Below are 19,491 nucleotides of genomic sequence, written 5' to 3' on the forward strand. Positions count from 1 at the left end.
ATTCAAAAAAAATAAAAAAGTTAACATTTTCATGTATTATATATAATATTTTGAATAAATTATATTTTTAAAATATTTTGATAAAAAAATTATATTATATAATAATATCTTTAACAAAAGTAGTTAGTTAATAAATTTTGAATATAATAATCTAATTATTTATCAAGTAATATAAAATAAATTTTAATGATTTTATAGTTTTATGTTACTATTTAAAATATTATTTTAATATAATTTTTTAATATTATAAAAAAGTTTTGCATAATAATTAATTTTATTAAATAAAAAATACTCATATATTTTATATTTATATATTTTATATTTAGTTATTTAAGAATAAAAGATTTTGTTGCCATTTAAAGTATTGTGTATTAAAGTATTGTTATTTAAAGTATTTATTTATGTACTAGGATATCCTATATTTATTAGAGTCTATCAATGCTCTTGTTTTATATTAGCCTTTGATTTTCATCTAATAAAATCTAATGGTCTATATAAATATGGCTCATTCAATAAGCACATAATGGTTGAACTCGTTTTAGACATATCCCATTAAAATTAAACTCTTATAATTATTATAAATATTAAATAATAAAAAATGGACTAATTAACAGATATGAAATGTGCTCATTAATCCATTTGTTGATCTAATATGATCAAGAATTATTACTTTTTATTTATTTTTCTAACTATACTTTTTATTATTCGTAATTGAATTAATGTGTATAGCACTATTAGTTTAAATAAGGATGCTTTTTATTATTTGGTGAATGCTATGGTGCCTATAATGTAGTGCCTATTTACTAAAAAGGGTTAAAAGTTATTATTTTATTTAAAAGATATAAAAATAAATAATTTTTAAAAAATTAAAACTTACTACAAAAAGTAAGTTAGGCAACATTTAGGCAAAAACTCATAGGCACCATAGAATTGATCCAATTATATTTGAATTGTCAGCTATTATGTACGTACACGGGCACAGGATACGATACGACATGAGATACGTTAACACACAAATTTTAAAATTTTATAAGACACAAGGACATACATACATATAAAATATAAAATATTTTTTTAGATAAATCGTAATAGTATTTTGATATTTTACTGATATTCAAATATAAATTAATTTTTTAAATTATTTTTAATATCTTATTTTAATTATATCAAATATTTAAAATATTTTTTATTTAATAAATAATAATATATACTATATCTAAATTTATTTCAAGAATATATGTTAAGAATAAAACTGGACACGCTCATACGTGATAGTATTTAGATGTGTTTAAGCGTGTCCGGAGAAGAATTTTTTACTTTTTATTAAAACACGGTTGGACACAGTAAACACGCGTGTCGGAAGAGTGTCGGTGAGTATCGTATCCGAAGTGTCCGTGCTTCGTGCCAACAAATTATTATGATTAATGGAAGATCTAATTCGTTATTATTTTTGTTTTTTATTATGATAGATGAATGATAAAATACTGATTTATAAAATAAAAAATAGATTTTATAATTAAATAATATCTAAAGAATTAATTTATAATTAAAATTAGATAAGCACTATTTAGCCGTTATTAAAAACTTAAAAAACATGTTTTGCTATGGGACCATTTAATGGTCCAAACGTCCATCGAATCCTTTGCCTATAAAATATACATTCCCTTCTCTTATAACTTTTAAAAAACCTCCTCTTTAATCTATTTTAAATTTTTTGTATATCTATTTTTCAAAAAAAAATATTTATTACAAAAATACCTTTTAGCAAAAATTTTATTTTCTTTATCACTAAATATTGCTTACCAAAATATCATTTAATAAATTATTTTTTATTGATTAAATTGTATTTTTACCAAAATATTTCAAAAAAATATAATAATTAAATTATTTTTTTAAGATACCCTTCAATAATTTTTTAATTACTAAATTATGATTTTACCAAAATTTTTGTTAATAATTTTTTATATTTTAATATTAATTTTTCGATAACAATGTATATTATTTTAAAATTAAATAAAAATATCTTACCATTGTTAATATGTACTTAGAGGCCGTTTTTCTATTAAATTTAAGAAATTAATTTTATATTTTTATTTTAAAATTATAAATTTAATAATAATTAAAAATAAATTATAAAAATATAAAATATCTTAAGTTATTTAACATATAAAATGTTAAAATAAACAAATTTAAGATAAGTGGAGAGAAGTAAATTTTGATCGTTGTTACTTGTTAGCATGGCAGGGCAAACTACATACATACATTAGTTGTATGTTATTTTTTTTATACTGTTACTATTTATCATTGAAATATTTATGTTTTATTGTCATGCTATGGCAATATTTTAAAAAAAAATTGGTTGATGTTGGTTGAAAAAAGTTAGTTAGCTAGAATCATTCTTTTTAAAAAACATGGGAATATAACATTCCTAAAACAATTAGCACTCAGACATATTTTATAAAACTAACAAGTAACAAATGTGGGTATTTTTAAAATAATTATTCTTGGGGATTTAACATAATGGCCCAATTTACCAAATAAAGAAATAAATAGATAACACCCCATAATATCTTTCTCTTAATTTATCAACACTGAATCATCAGAGTGGTGCATGACTTTCTCTATTGCTCATCACAGCCCCACCCCCATAATGTCTAATCTGATTCATACGATCAACGTTGTTTATGAACAAGAGAAAGAGAGTTCACAAATCTTAGCATTGCATCCTCTGATCCTCACTAGTTTCACCATGCAGATAGGAGTCACTCTGAGTGTCAGAAACTGGATTAGTACTGAAAGTTGGAACACTGTATGGTTGTGGTGCCACATCAACAACATCTTCATTAACCATATCCACATCATTGCAACTCAACTTGAATATATTTTTCTGATAGAAGCTAGTAATGTCTTTCATGGTTGGTCTCTCACGCGGCTTCCTCTTGGTGCATCTTAATGCCAATAAAAGCACCTCAGTGACTTGCCTTGCTAATACTCCTGAATTGGGAAATGCATTTGCAATGTCTGGATCAACAATCTCCTCAATTTTGCCTGTTTCCAACCAGATAGAGCTAACCCAACTAACTAAACCGGTCACATTTCTTTCCTCCTCAATAACCACTCTCTTTCTTGTTAGTAACTCAAGCAGGACTACCCCATAGCTGTACACATCAGACTTTCTGCTCTGCACTATTACATATGCATTCTCTGTTTCAGGGGACAATATAGCCATGTTATAGAGATACTATGCATGTATCATCACATTAGAGAAGCAGAAATTACTATTAGCTATGAAAGTGGTGTGCAAAATGCAAATCAATTGAAAAATTTAGAAGAAAGTTTTTCTTTTTTTTCCTTTGTTCTGATAGTTTATGTAAACAGTTAAACACTTGACCACTTAGAGAGAGAGAAGTACAGAGTGCATCAAGATCCTTCTTCCAGTCTCAACACTAAAAACAATTATCAACATCCAAAACTTTAATCTAGCTCAGGAGAAAGATCTACGTACCTGGTGCGATATAACCAGCAGTACCTACAACATATGTTGAAAGCTTTTTCCAAGAATGAGATTGACTATAAGAATGCTCAGCAAGGTTTCTATAGAGGGAAGTGCCTAACTTATTTGTGGGCAATACATATATCAATTATAATCACAAATGATGCTATTTCCAATTAAATGACTTATATAATGATGATCTCATTTATTGTTATAAATGCTAATTGAATAAGTCATTATTACTTTTGATTTAGAATTAAATGAGAATAAAATCGGATATTATCTTTTGTTCCTTAGATAATTATCTTTTTTGGATTTTAGATATATTATCTTTTGGGCTTTAGATACTATTTTATTTGGGCTTAAGGGTTTAATGGGTGCCATGCTCAAATATAAATAGACCTTCAGGGTTTCGGTCCCCAATATACCAAAACCGCTTTGTTGCTCTTTCCCCATCAAAAGAGTTGCAGTTCAGCCGCCTAGGAATACAGAAGGCTTTGGTTGAGGAAGATCGAAAGAACCACAAGATCCAAAATCTTCCAATCATAATTCATGTTTATGAATTCAGGTACGCTTCCGTATTATGTTATTTTTGGTGATTCAATATGGATGATCTGGGATATTAAAATTAATTTATTCCAACAAGTGGTATCAGAGCCATCCATAATTTAATCATCGAAAATATTCGATTTTATTTTTAATTACTGAATTGATATATGGATCGATGTATATATGTTTTTTTTATTACGTTACGATGTTATATATATTTGTGCGACTGTGTTTGTTAGTGTATATGTATTTAGTATTGTTCCACATATACAACGTAACATATCGCCGTTTTGGTTGCTTTTGAATATATACGTCGTATATATATATAGCTGCTACTGTTGGACGAACAGGAGATTAATTTTTTTTTATGCCAATGGCGTTGATTGCAATTCCTTATATGCATATATATGTATATCATTATGTAGGGATATTTGTATATATATTATCATTATTTGGTTATGCCTTAAGGTATACTTATATACATATATATATTTTATACGAGACTGATTTGGCATTTAATTTATATAATGATTAATTTTAATTTTAATGAATTATTCTTTTGAGATATAAAAGATTATTATACCTATTAATTTTATAAAGATGGATTCTAATTTTAACGGATCAAGAATTTTTTGGCACATGAATTATAATTATATTTTTTCTTTAAGATCTCAAAAGACATCATTAAGATTTATTTTTTTTGAGATTTAAGTATTTTTTTTATTGTTACATAAGAAAACTAGTAACAATTTGGATTATTATACTCATCTATTATAAAGATTTGGTTTTGGAATAAATTGATTGAACATTATGCTGTCAAAGTAGCCTCTTTTGTGAAAATTGATTTATTCAAAACATAAGGAATATGATGTTATGTAATTCATGCAAATATTGGTCGGCCCAAAGGAAGGTCTATATTTGGCCGAATTACATACACATATTGATAGTAAATACATGTTTGGGTAACTAATTAAGAATAAAGTAATGTTTATCATTTATGCAAACAATGATCGGCCCAAAGGAAGTTTATTGTTTGGCCAAATAATAAGCATTGCACACTTTTGTTTATTTTCTATTAATTATGCGGTCAATAATCGGCCCAAAGGAAGGTTATTGTTTGGCCAATTAATAGAAAATATATGCAGTAATAAATAGGTTGCGAAGTTTAAGTTTCCATGTGCGCATTAAGTCGGTCCAAAGAAAGGCTTAATGTGTGACAGGAATTTTGACAATATTTGATTACTGCAATGAGAGTATCACTTACAGTTAATTTTTCTATCCAAAGATTGAAAATTAATGTTGTACTAGATATCTCAATATGGATTTTTTTCCATTAATTAACTAATGTTTACTGCATGTTCTTTTGTTCTAATCCAGAAACTATGGCTTCAGCTACTAATGTTTCTGCACAAATTAGCAGTATCCCTATGCTGAATGGTTCAAACTTTAAAGTTTGGAAGGATACCGTGGAGATTGTCCTCGGTTGTATGGATCTAGACACAGCTCTTCGAGAGGAGAAACCCACTTCCACTCCGGAAAATCTCAATGAGGTTAAAATAGAGAAGTGGGAGAGATCCAATCGAATGAGCATTATGATCATGAAACGGTCAATTTCTGAGGCGTTTCGGGGCTCAATTACTGAGGATAAAGATGCCAAAAAGTTCCTAAAGGATGTTGAAAAATTCTTTACTAAGAATGAAAAAAGCGGAGGCAAGTAGTCTTTTGAGCAAACTTGTCTCCATGAGGTATAAAGGTACAGGGAACATAAGGGAGTACATCATGGAAATGTCTCATCTTGCTTCAAAGTTGAAAGCACTAAAGTTAGAGTTGCATGAAGACTTACTCGTGCATTTCATTTTGATTTCCCTTCCTACACACTTTGGGCAATTCAAAGTGAGTTATAACACTCTGAAGGACACTTGGTCCTTAAATGAGCTTATATCTCACTGTGTGCAAGAAGAAGAGAGGCTACAGCAAGATAAGACTGAAAGTGCTCACATGATTTCATCTTCTCAGTATAAAAGAAAGCGTGATACTACTGCGGATATACCTTCTCAGCAGAAAAAGGCTAAGAAACAGGATCAAGTTTCAACCTGTTTCTTCTGTAAGAAGGCGGGACACATGAAGAAGGATTGTACCAAATATGCCACTTGGCGTGTAAAGAAGGGGTTGCCCGTGGAGCCGACCGCCAAGTGATGCTGAAAGATACATCTATGTGGCAGACGGCAATATAGTTGCAGTCGAAGCTATAGGAACCTTTAGATTATGTTCCACGAATGGATTTTATTTGGATTTATTAGAGACATTTTATGTACCGTCATTTAGACGAAATTTGGTTTCTGTTTCTCGTTTGGACAAATCAGGTTATTTTGTTCATTCGGAGACAATAAAGTCAGTCTCTTTTATAATTCAAATAATATTTGCTCTGGTCATTTGGTGGATAATCTATATAGGCTTGACTTAAAATAATAATGAAATACTGCAAACGGGTACAAAAACAAAGACTTAATGAGAATTCGGCATCATTATGGCACAAACGCCTAGGTCACATCTCTAAACAGAGAATTCAGAGGTTTGTGTCGGATGGAATTCTTGGACCCCTAAAATTGGCGGACTTTGAAGTCTGCATTGAGTGCATAAAGGGGGAAAAGGACAAACGAAAGGAAATTAGGTGCCGAGAGAGCTAAAGATGTCTTAGAACTAATACATACCGATATATGTGGCCCATTCTCTACTGTCTCTTGGAATGGACAACGGTACTTTATTACGTTCATAGATGATTACTCTCGTCATTCATGAAAAGTCCCAAGCCTTAGATGTTTTCAAGTCTTTCAAAGCTGAAGTTGAACTTCAACTTGGAAAGAAAATTAAAGCTGTCAAATCTGATCGTGGTGGTGAATACTACGGAAGATATGACGGTTCAGGTGAGCAACGTCCCGGGTCTTTTGCTCTTTTCCTAGAGGAGTGTGGTATTGTTCCGCAATACACCATGCCAGGCAAACCTAGCATGAATGGTGTTGCAGAGCGAAGGAACCGAACTCTTAAGGACATGGTGAGAAGTATGATTAGTCATTCTTCCTTACCTGAATCACTCTGGGGAGAAGCCTTAAAGACCGCAGTGTATATCCTTAATAGGGTGCCAAGCAAAGCAGTTAACAAAACCCCATATGAAATTTGGACTGGGAAAATGCCCAGTATAAAGCATTTGCATATTTGGGGATGTCCAGGTGAGGCGCGACCTAATAGGCCGCATGAAAGAAAATTGGACTTAAGGACAAATTAGTTGCTACTTTGTTGGTTACGCGAATGTTCACGGGGGTATAAGTTTTACAATCCTACATCAAGGTCTAATTTTGAAACGGGAAATGCGAGATTTCTTGAGGATGTTGAGTTTAGGGGGGAAGGGAATATTAGAAATGTTGCTTTTGATGAGGATTCTATAACTGACAATGATCAGGACCTTGTGCCTATTATTGTTCAAGATACAGTTATAGTACAAGAGCACAATGAGAATCCTACTGTAGATCCAGTTATAGTACAAGAGAACAATGAGAATATCGTTGTTGCTCAATATACTGCTACAGCACAGGAAAATAATGAGAATCCTCCTCAATCCCAATCCATACAGCAAGCTCAACAACCTCAAGAAGTGTCATTAAGGAGATCCAATAGAAAAAGGAGAAAATCCATCTGTGGTCTCAAACAAGCTTTCCGTTAATGGTATCACAAGTTTAGTTAAGTCATTACCTCATGGTTTTGAGGTAAATATTATAGATGAATGTGTATACCGCAAGTTCAGTGGGAGTAAATACATCCTTTTGGTCTTATATGTTGATGACATTCTACTTGCTAGTAACGATATAGGCTTGTTGCATGAAACTAAGAAATTTCTATCGGACAAAATTCGAAATGAAAGATCTTGGTGATGCCTCTTTTGTATTAGGAATCGAGATACTAAGAGATCGTTCTCAAGGTATTCTTGGATTATCACAAAAGAACTATATCGAAAAGATTTTAAGTAGATATGGCATGGAAAATTGCAGACCAATGGACACACCCGTAGCTAAAGGAGACAAGTTCAGTCTCAAACAATGCCCTAAAAATGATCTTGAGAGGACATCAATGCATGATAAGCCTTATGCATTAGCACTAGGGAATTTAATGTATGCTCAAGTCTACATACATCCTGATATATCATTTATAGTGGGAGTGTTAGGTAGATACTTGAGCAATCCGGATATGGATCATTGGATAGCTGTTAAACGCATAATGCGTTATCTAAAGAGAACAAAGGATTGCATGCTTATTTATCGGAGATCAGAAAATTTGGAGATCATTAGGTATTCTGATTCCGATTTCATGGCATATGGTTGCGAAACTTTGTCACTAAGCTTCATATAGTAGATGACATTGAAAGGGCCATTAAAGATATTTTGTGACAATAAGTCAGTAAGTACTATACTCCAATAACAATAAGAGCTTGACAAAATCGAATCATATAGACATCAAGTTTCTTAGTTGTCAAGGAGAAAGTTTAAGAAAAACAGATTTCCATAGGACATATGGAAACAGAGTATATGCTAGCAGACTCATTACCAAGGGGATTGAACCCTAAAGTTTTTCATGAGCACACTGCTCGGATGGGTGTCAACATTTGTGATGCCTTGGTTTAGTGGGAGTTTATTTCATGCTATATGTCCTATGACAGATATTGAGTTATTTTCTGCAGAATTAAGTTGATGGTTTATTTCATGTTATATGAAATGTTCATTTGCAATATTTGTATTGTGTCTGATCTCAATAAAGTTGGACCAGCTGGAAATAGACATGCATGAGATCACTTGGCATGTAATTTCCATATTACTCATCCAAATTTGATCTATGTCGTTAAGTATATTAGGATGGTGATTGGCGTGGTTTAGTCACGGCATTTAATGTGATAAAAGCTGCGGTAGTTCCATATCTAATGTATGAGACGGACCAGATTGTTAAAGTAATGAGAGAAATAGCATTTAGATGCGCGCATAAAGTTTATAAAATGTGATTATGTCAAGAAAGAATATATGTATAGCCCAAGTGGGAGATTGTTAGGAAATTATTTAATTTCCTAACTTATTTGTGGGCAATACATATATCAATTATAATCACAAATGATGCTATTTCAAATTAAATGACTTATATAATGATGATCTCATTTATTGTTATAAATGCTAATTGAATAAGTCATTATTACTTTTGATTTGGAATTAAATGAGAATAAAACCGGATATTATCTTTTGTTCCTTAGATAATTATCTTTTTTTGGATTTTAGATATATTATCTTTTGGGCTTTAGATACTATTTTATTTGGGCTTAAGGGTTTAATGGGTGCCATGCTCAAATATAAATAGACCTTCAGGGTTTCGGTCCCCAATATACCAAAGCCGCTTTGTTGCTCTTTCCCCATCAAAAGAGTTGCAGTTCAGCCGCCTAGGAATACAGAAGGCTTTGGTTGAGGAAGATCGAAAGAACCACAAGATCCAAAATCTTCCAATCATAATTCATGTTTATGAATTCAGGTACGCTTCCGTATTATGTTATTTTTGGTGATTCAATATAGATGATCTGGGATATTAAAATTAATTTATTCCAACATGAAGTACCAAAATCAGATATAAGAGGCTCCATCTGATCATTAAGAAGTATATTCTGTGGCTTTATGTCTCTATGCACTATGGGTGTGGTGTGATCATGATGCAGATATTTTAGTCCATGTGCAATTCCAACAGCAATGTTAAGCCGTATACTCCAACTTAAGGGTGGTGGGGGATATTTCTCATGCAAAATATCATGGAGGCTTCCATTCTTCATGTACTCATATAAGACCATACCATAGTTCTCTCCTATCCAGTAATCTGCATAAGTGATCAAGTTTCTATGCTTTATCTTTCCCAGCACTTCAATTTCTTTCTGCATAATATGTAAATACTTCGTCTTATTCCTTTCGAATGCAAACTTCTTTACTGCAAAAGTTGTATAACCCGGTTGAGCTCTATAAACAATCCCATGAGCTCCTCTGCCAATAATGTATTGATCATTTAGGTTATCTGTAGCCTCCATCACTATGTTGTGAAGGGAAGCTGACTGGTTTTTAGTTAAGAACCTCATTTCTTCCTTGTACATAAGAAAACCAATCCTCCCTGCTCCTCTTTCAATAGCAGAACCCCATTTTTCACCAAAGACATCATTCTTCATGTCTTTCTTGTGGAGACACATCAAAAGTAAAGCTACCAGGATAGCTGAAACAAACAGTGAGGATCCAAGTTCTATCATTAAAATTACCAATGCACTGATGCCTTTGTGATCAGTTGATTGATAAGGACATAGCTTCAAATTACTAGTGCTGGTGCAATTCAGGCCACTAGAAGGAGAACAACTGACATATAAATGGGGATTGCCCACGAAAGAAGATGAGGAGGAATTAAGAAACTTGCAGAGAGATTTTGAAACATGAACATGCAAGAAATTATATGAAATATTGATCTCAATCAATGAAAGTAGTTCATCAAGAACATCTATGTTTCCTGTCAAATTGTTCAGTGATAAGTCCAGACTTTGCAGTTCTTCTAGATGCCCAAGTTCTAAAGGAATCACACCTGTCAATCCATTGCTACTCAAATTCAACCCATAGAACAGATTCTGCAGTTTTCCCAATGATGGAGGAATTGTTCCTCCAATCAAATTTCCACCAAGTTGTAGTTCACGAAGCTTGCTAAGTTCTGAGAAAAAGCTCGAGATACCACCTGTAAAATGATTCTCTCTTAAAATTAATGTGGTTATCCCTGTCCAGTTCCTCAGACTTGATGGGAAGGAACCGTTTAGGGAATTGAAACCAACATCAAAATGATCCATTTTAGTACAATTTGACAGCTGTGGTGGCAAAGGCCCTTCCAAATTGTTGTGCGAAACATCCAAAATCGTAAGATTCACAAGCTTTCCAAGTGCAGATGGTAAGAGCCCAGTAAACTTGTTCAGTGACATGTTAATTGCAGCAAGATTTGTACAATTTTCTAGACTTGGTGGAATTGGTCCACTGATGTTGTTCTTGCTTATGTGTAAGTATTTGAGGTTCATATTACTCTCAAAAACAGGAAGAGACCCAGTGAAATTATTCTCACTGAGAATCAGCATACTTAGACTTGTACACCTTCCTACATCAGAAGGTATGTTACCTTGAAGTCGATTAGATCCCATGTTCAGCACTTGTAACTTCTTTTGAAAGCAAAGACTTGGTGGAAGATTACCAGTGAACTTATTATTTGTAAAGTCCAGTTTCACTATGCTGCTATTGATTCCCAAGTCTTGAGGAATGACTCCTGAGAACTGGTTGTCAAACAAAGACATAGTCTTTAGATTCTTGAGCTTTGCCATCTCCAAAGATAGTTCCCCATTCAATCTGTTCTCATTCAGAAACAATTCCTCTAGTTTACTGCAATTACCAATGGATGAAGGAATCGTACCTGACAACCTATTACCATGTAAATGTAACCTTAACAGCTCAGTCAAGTTCCCAATACTGGTTGGTATAGGACCACTGAGATGGTTATTATGAAGGTTCATTTCTTCAAGCTGACGAATTTGAAACAAGGAATCTGGAATCGCACCACCCAATAGATTAGACGACAAATTCATGCTGCGTAAGCTTTGCAAGTTCTTGAAGCTATTTGGTATCAGTCTGCTAAAGCTGTTATTAGAAAGGTCTAAGACCTGAAGCAAAGTACAGTTACTTAGCTTTGAAGGTATCTCTCCTAAGAAACCATTATTCGACAACACAAGGGTCTGCAAGCGATATAATTGTCCTATTTCGGGTCCAAGTTGACCTTGAATCCCAAGATCACTGAGGTTAAGGGAGATCACATTATAGGCATGGTTGCATTGGACTCCAATCCACTTGCAGGGAACCGAATCAGAGCCCTTCCAGGTGGAGTTTATGATGAGTGGAACAAAGGTCCAATGATTCAAGAGTGAAAGGAGAGTGACACCATCAGAGACAAGAGCAGAAGCATTATACAAGGAGGTAGAGAAGCAAAGAATCAAGAAGAGAAGTGTGATACTACTAGTCATACGCATAGTGACAAAAGCCATACAAGATAAGTAAGTAGCAGTTAACAAAAATGGTAGACAAAGTGTTAAGTGTTTGGAACGAATGGGATTTTTTTTGTGCTGGAGTTGACGAGTCTGAGTTTCACTTGAGTGAACACGGTTGGGGCATACACGGTTTAGGTAATTAAGGTTAAGGGGTGCAATTGTGGAAGAATTTCTTTGAAACTGCGGGAGAAGTGCTCTATTCGTTAAGTGTCGTTTTATTGTTGATATTTTTTTTCTCCAAAGTTAGGGATTGTATCTTTATTTCAAACTTCTAGCTAAGAATGGAAAGATTATATCATTTGAATTACAATAATGTTAGGGAACCAACATAATTTCAGCCAAAAATCAGTCAAATGCATCTGGATGAATCTAAAATTTCTACGTGAATAGTGCTTATACTAAGCATTAGGTTTTCTTTGTAAATTGGATGGTTTTGTTTTCTGATTTGTTATGTTTTAGACATTTGAAGAGGGAATGAGTCCGTGATTCACGTTGCAATGATATTGAACGTATCCTAATTTGAATATGGTGAAATATTTAATAACCAATATTTTAAATCATAAATAAATGAAACTAATTACTATATTTATAATTAATTAAGTTATTTTATTTTTGGCTGATTTGGAGTTTGTTCTATATACTTTTCCTTTGAATTTTCGTTTGTCAGCTTTTATCGTTCACATTTATTGCAGTTTGTTTTGGTCGATGTATAAATGGTATTTTACGTTCTACTCCAAAATAGTGTTGTGTATAATAATTAATTAAATGAAGAATGTTAAAAGACTATAAAAATTTATTATTTTTGGTCATCAAATAGTCATTAATATTTAAAAGTATAAGATAAAATATATTATTGAATAACTAAACTAAAAGAATTGAGTTAATAGCTAAATAAATTTTGATAATCTCTAATATTTTTTAATTAAACAAACATATAACATGAAACTTTGAAGGAAGTTCTTTAGTACTTGTTATGGTGAATATATTTTGAAAGATAATTAATTTCAATTTACTTTTCTTTTGGGAAATAAGAATTCTATTTATAATAAACCACCTGAATTTAGTCATCAAAAGATAACACACATTGCATTCACGTGCTCTTTTTTCTTTTTATAATCGTCATAATCAGATTTAATGTTATTTTAGATCCTCTAGTATAAGTTTATCCTCCATCGACCATCAACTATTTACTACTGCCTAAATTATTTTAACGTACCATCCATAATCATGTAAAACTTGATTCTAAAAACCAATTGATCCTACGGTTTAATAATTATTTTCTAGATGTTTCATTTGAATTTGGAATCCCTTATTTGATTTCTATTCTCCCCTTTGATACTAATATACACTATACTACCCATTTTTTATAATTTAAAAAATCATATCTTGAAATTAAACTAATCTATTTTTATTATATAAAAGTTAATATAAATTTATTATAGAATGAGCTTATGATATATTAGCTTTTGTGATTGTACCACGTTAGCAATTTTGCATACATGACAAAATTATAATTGCGTAAAATAAAAATAATAGATTTTTACATAACAATAATAAAAAAATTAAATTTAATACAAAAATAATTAAAAAATAACAGTTAAATATAATTAATATTTAGATTAAAACTATAATAATAGCAATTTTCAGCTATAAATATTTAATGTATATTAATGTTAGGGATAAATAGCAATTGAGTCACTAAGTTGAGCTGGCAGAGTTAATTAGCTAATATTGAGAACAATTAGTGGTTGTTAGTAGTTACTATAAAAGCTACTATATAAGACTAAGAGTCAATGTAATAATTAGTGAATGAAATCATTTTCTCTGATTCACACACTGTGAAAAGAGTTTTCTAGATCTTTCTCTCTTTCTCTTTCTCTCTCTCTCCGCTAGTGTTTCTCATTCTCTTCTCTGAAGAGTTCTGATACCTCACATGGTATCAGAGCATTCAGGTTCTGATCCATGGCTATTCCGAGCGAGCCTCAAGCTTCCGCAATCTCAAGTGCGCGAGCAATAAACACAGTTTCATTCAAGCTGGATGAAGATAATTTCATACCTTGGAGACGGCAAGCGCTGGCTTTCATCAAATCCAACAGACTCAAGGAACACCTCAATCCGATGAAGATACCGAAGCGATTTAGGAACGACGGAGATCGCCAAGCAGAGATCGAGACTCAGGAGTTCCTCGATTGGGAGTAGGACGATCAATTCTTGGTGTCGTGGCTGTTTGCTTCAATAGATCCGAGCTTCACAAGTCAGGTAGCGAATTGTGAATTTGCATGTGAGATTTGGTACAAATTGGAGGAATACTTTGCAAAACGGCTGAAATCAAAGGTGAAGCAACTCAAAACACAGATCAAAGGCATCAAGCTACAAGGTTCTGTAACGGAGTACATGTCTAAGCTCAAGAAGGTAACAAATGCTCTCTCTGCCCTAGGTGCACCTCTTTCAAGTGAGGAATTTGTAGAAGCTGTGACTCAAGGTTTAAATGAGGATTATAGTGCGTTTATAACCATGATTAATGCTAGAGCTAATGAAATAACTGAGAGTGAAGTAGAATCGCTACTAGTGGGCCAGGAAGAACTAGTAGAGCGTTTTAAAAGGACTGTTTTAGGCACAATGCAGGTGAATTTAGCACAAAATGTAGATCTAAGGTCACAAAGTCAGCAACCTAGCTATCAAATGTATTAACCTAATTTTCAACAGCAGCAACAACAATTTCAAGGTAGAGGTCAGAATTTTAGAGGAAGATTCCAGGGAAGAAGTGGCTTTAGAGGTGGCAGATCAGGTTTCTATGCTAACTCCAGGCCACAGTGTCAACTCTGCAATCGATTTGGGCACACTGTGTGGGAATGCTTCCACCGCTTCAATCACAATTTTCAGAATCCACATCAGACTACTGGTAATGCACCAGCACCACCTCCCTCTTCCTTCCACCAGCCACAACAAGACCAGCAAGCTCAAGCTCTCTTAGCCACTACACCTGCAGCAACACCTCTCACTGACAAAGCCTGGTACCTGGACACCGGAGCTTCACATCATTTGACCTTTGATGCAAACAACTTGATTACAGGTTCAGAGTATGCAGGAACAGATCAAGTGCTAACAGGTAATGGCCAAGGTATGAGTATAAATAGTATTGGCAAAACTATACTGTTCAATGAGACCAACCCTCACTACTTTAAACTATTAAATCTGCTTCATGTACCTTCCATCACCAAAAATCTAATAAGTGTCGCCAAGTTTGCTCTTGACAATCATGTGTTTTTTGAATTCCACCCTGTTGATTGTTTTGTAAAATGTCAGGAGACCAAGAAAACTCTATTAAAGGGGTCTCTTAAAGGAGGGTTATACCAGTTTGAGCATGTTGGAGTGCTTGCACGAGCAGCACCGTCAAGCAATAAATCAGGCAATTTGGGGTCTAAGAACCCTCATCTGTCATCCACTCATAGAGTCTGTAACCTCAGTTCTTTTACATCTAGTTCTACAGTAGCAAGTAACACTAATAATGTAGGCACTGTTTGTAATGCTAAGTCAGTGTATGAGTTTGATATGTGGCACAAGAGGTTAGGTCATCCAAGTGCACGAATTGTTGAAAAAGTATTACAAAGTTGTAATGTTGGCTATATGAATAAAAGCAAATTTTTAACCAAAGACTACTTGTGTAATGCGTGCTGCCAAGGAAAACTTCATAATCTTCCTTTTTCTGATTCTCAAACAATCTATAGCCACCCTCTAGAGTTAATCTTTTCAGATATATGGGGTCCTTCTCCTATTACCAGTGTTTCGGGATTTCGATACTACATTATTTTTATTGATGCCAAAACCAGATATACATGTTTGTATCTTCTCCAAAACAAGAGCCAAGCCCTGCAAGCATTTGTCCAATACAAGTTGTTGATTGAAAATAAAACTGGGCATAAGATTAAAACACTTCAAACTGACAATGAAAAAGAGTATACCTCACAAGCTTTTACCAAATTTCTGATTGAGAATGGGATTGCACATAGACTTAGCTGCCCATACACCCATGAACAGAATGGGAAAGCCGAGAGGAAGCATCGGCATGTCATTGAAACTGCTCTAACCCTTCTCTCTCAAGCATTCATGCCTCTAAAATTTTGGGATGAAGCCTGCCTCACTGCAACTCACCTCATTAACTTGCTGCCCTCTGCCACCACACAATACATATCACCTTATGAACTTTTGAACAATAGAGCTCCAGACTATAGGTTCCTTAAAATCTTTGGATGCTCATGCTTTCCTCAGCTCCGCCCTTACCAACCACACAAATTTGACTTTAAGACTCACAAGTGTCTGTTGTTGGGTTACTCACCACACCACAAAGGATACAAGTGCTTTTGTCCATCTGGAAAACTCTTTGTAGCAAGGCATGTAGTTTTTGACGAATCTGAATTTCCTTATCAGTTGCTATTTTTTAATAAGGACTCAAATCTAAAGGCATCAGTTCCTCATACAACCAAACTTATCACTATTCCTATTCATGTGCGCCATCCACCAGTACCTCTAGAAATTCCTCATGACTCACCCCCTAGTACACCAGCACCCACAACATTAGTACCCTCAACAGATTCCCCAGCCACAACAGTACCCTCATCAAGTTCCAGTGAGTCCTCACCTCTTCAATCTAATTCGTCCACTCATCAAGGGAGAGTTCCAGAGTCAGCCACTGTTATATCTCCTCCTCCAATTCCAGTTCCATCCGAGCCTACCTCAACCTCTCCATCAACCATAATTGAGTCATTTGCCAGTCCTATTTGTACTGATTCTTGCCCATTCACTGCTGACACTTGTATCTCTAACTCTACTTTTAAGTTTCCCTTAAATAATGCAGGGTTAACTGAACAATCATCATGTGCTGTTCCTGCGCCTAAAGCAAAGATTGGGCACACTCATCCTATGATAACCAGAAGTCAGGTGGGTATTTTCAAGCCTAAGACATACTCTTCCCAACTTTGCTCCTCCTCACCTGATCTCACACAAGTGGAGCCCTCTTCAGTTGCTCTGGCTCTTACCTCACCACAGTGGAAGGCAGCTATGGATAAAGAGTATGCTGCCCTAATGAAGTGCAAAACTTGGAAGCTTGTAGACCCCTCAACAGCAGCAGACCCAATTGGATGTCGATGGATATTCCGCATTAAAAGACAGCCAGATGGAAGTATCCAGAAGTATAAGGCGCGGCTGGTGGCGAAAGGCTTTCATCAAAGGGAAGGCTTTGATTATGGGGAAGTATTTAGTCCGGTGGCAAAACCTGCAACAGTCCGTGCTGTCTTGGCAGTTGCTTTGTCAAGACAGTGGCGAATTCGTCAGTTTGAATTTAACAATGCATTTCTCAACGGTGATTTGTCTGAAAATGTCTATATGGTGCAACCTGACGGTTACAATTTTGGCACTAATTTAGTGTGTAAGCTAGAGAAAGCGCTATACGGCCTCAAGCAGGCTCCACGTGCATGGTTCCTCAAACTAAAGAGTACCCTTGAGAGTTTTGGGTTTTTTTTTGGTATTGAGGTTGAGAGAACAGCTGCTGGTTCCTTAGTGCTGAAACAAACGAAGTATGTGAAGGACTTGCTCAAGAAGGCTGATATGGTTGATGCTCGTGCTATGCCTACCCCTATGATGAGTGGTCTTCAGCTTGATGCTTCAGGAGCAGTGTTTGATAGGCCAACTCTGTATCGGTTGGTGGTTGGTGGCTTGCAATACGCCACCATAACAAGGCCAGACATTGCATACGCTGTGAACAAAGTCTCACAGTTTCTGCACTCTCCCTTAGAACAACATTGGAAAGCGGTGAAGCGCATCCTGCGCTATCTGACAGGCACGACAGACATGGGGCTTGAGTTCCATAAGAGTGAGGACTTCAGGATTTTAGCGTTTTGTGACTCGGATTGGGCCGCTGATCCCGTTGATCGCAAATCGACTACGGGTTACTGTGTGTTCCTAGGATCGAACATCATCTCTTGGTCTAGCAGAAAACAAGTCTCAGTGTCCAGGTCCAGCACTGAAGCGGAATTCAGGGCGCTAGCTGATGCTATGACGGATACTATGTGGTTGCAGAAATTACTCTCTGAAATGCACCTTCCTCAAGGCCCAACACCTACACTGTACTGTGACCATCAGAGTACCATACTAATGAGTAGAAATCCAATACTTCACAGCAGGTCAAAGCACTTTGAAATTGACCTACATTTTGTTCGGGATAGGGTTGTTCAACAGTAGGCATATGTTGTGCATATTCCCTCCTTTGATCAAGTTGCCGATATCCTTACAAAACCTTTATCTCATGATGCATTTATACGTCTCAGGTCCAAACTGAGATTGGTTTCACAACCTTCCTCAGTTTGAGGGAGGTGTTAGGGATAAATAGCAATTGAGTCAGTAAGCTGAGTTGGCAGAATCAGTTAGCTAATATTGAGAACAATTAGTGGTTGTTAGTAGTTACTATAAGAGCTACTATATAAGACTAAGAGTCACAATTAGTGAATGAAATCATTTTCTTTGATTCACACACTGTGAAAAGAGTTTTCTAGATCTTTCTCTCTCTCTCTCCGATAGTATTTCTCATTCTCTTCTCTCAAGAGTTTTGATACCTCACAATTAAACACAATAACATTTGTTTATTATGCATATATTCTCATATAACATGATTAATAAAATAAATTTATAATATCATAGTTTACTTTTTATATTCTTATTCTCAAATTTTTTTTCTTTAAAATTATCTCCAAATACACTAAAAAAAACTTTAAAATCATATTATAGAGCAACACCATCTCAAAAATATCAACAAATATAATTTTTTTTTAAAATCCGAATAAATTGTTTAAAAAAAATATTCACACGAATAAATAAAAAAATCTTATCACCGTAGAATTGATTATATTCTATGATAAAATATAAAAAAAGTTGTTTATAATATAAAAATATTAAAAAACACACATAAATAAATATTTAAAGAAAACCAACTTCACAATACTTCTGTGGCTAAAAAATATGAATATGGAAATAGAATGAGCGTTATACCTTAACGTGATAATTTTTTGTATTTTTTAAAAGTATGAAAAATACACAAATTAGAGGATCCCTCCGATTTGTATTTAAAAAATTTTAAAAATTTAGAGTACACAAATCGGACCCGATTAAAAAAATTTAAAGTATACAAATCGGACCGTCTGAGTACAAAAATCAAAATCGGACGGTCTGATTTGTACTCCGTATATTAAATCATTCCACATTTTAGAAAAATACCATAGTAAATCACAATTCAAAAAACACCATTATTAACCCAATATTAAAAATAAAA

At 34.0% G+C, this 19,491-nt stretch overlaps 2 protein-coding genes across 2 annotated transcripts in view; both read right to left on the bottom strand.

Annotated features, from left to right (window-relative positions):
* LOC107496773 (structural maintenance of chromosomes protein 3) overlaps positions 1-19,491 on the bottom strand; it is a 56,814-nt gene that overhangs the window by 20,075 nt on the left and 17,248 nt on the right. The window lies entirely within an intron of this gene.
* LOC107496742 (receptor-like protein kinase) lies at positions 2,432-12,195 on the bottom strand. The gene is made up of 3 exons (XM_016118075.3): positions 9,686-12,195; positions 3,506-3,610; positions 2,432-3,204 (listed from the first exon to the last, which is right to left on the bottom strand). The coding sequence occupies exons 1-3, from the start codon at positions 12,165-12,167 to the stop codon at positions 2,714-2,716; spliced, it is 3,078 nt and encodes a 1,025-aa protein (XP_015973561.2). The 5' UTR covers positions 12,168-12,195; the 3' UTR covers positions 2,432-2,713.

This window comes from Arachis duranensis, chromosome 7 (assembly GCF_000817695.3).
Source record: "Arachis duranensis cultivar V14167 chromosome 7, aradu.V14167.gnm2.J7QH, whole genome shotgun sequence".
Taxonomy (NCBI): domain Eukaryota; kingdom Viridiplantae; phylum Streptophyta; class Magnoliopsida; order Fabales; family Fabaceae; genus Arachis; species Arachis duranensis.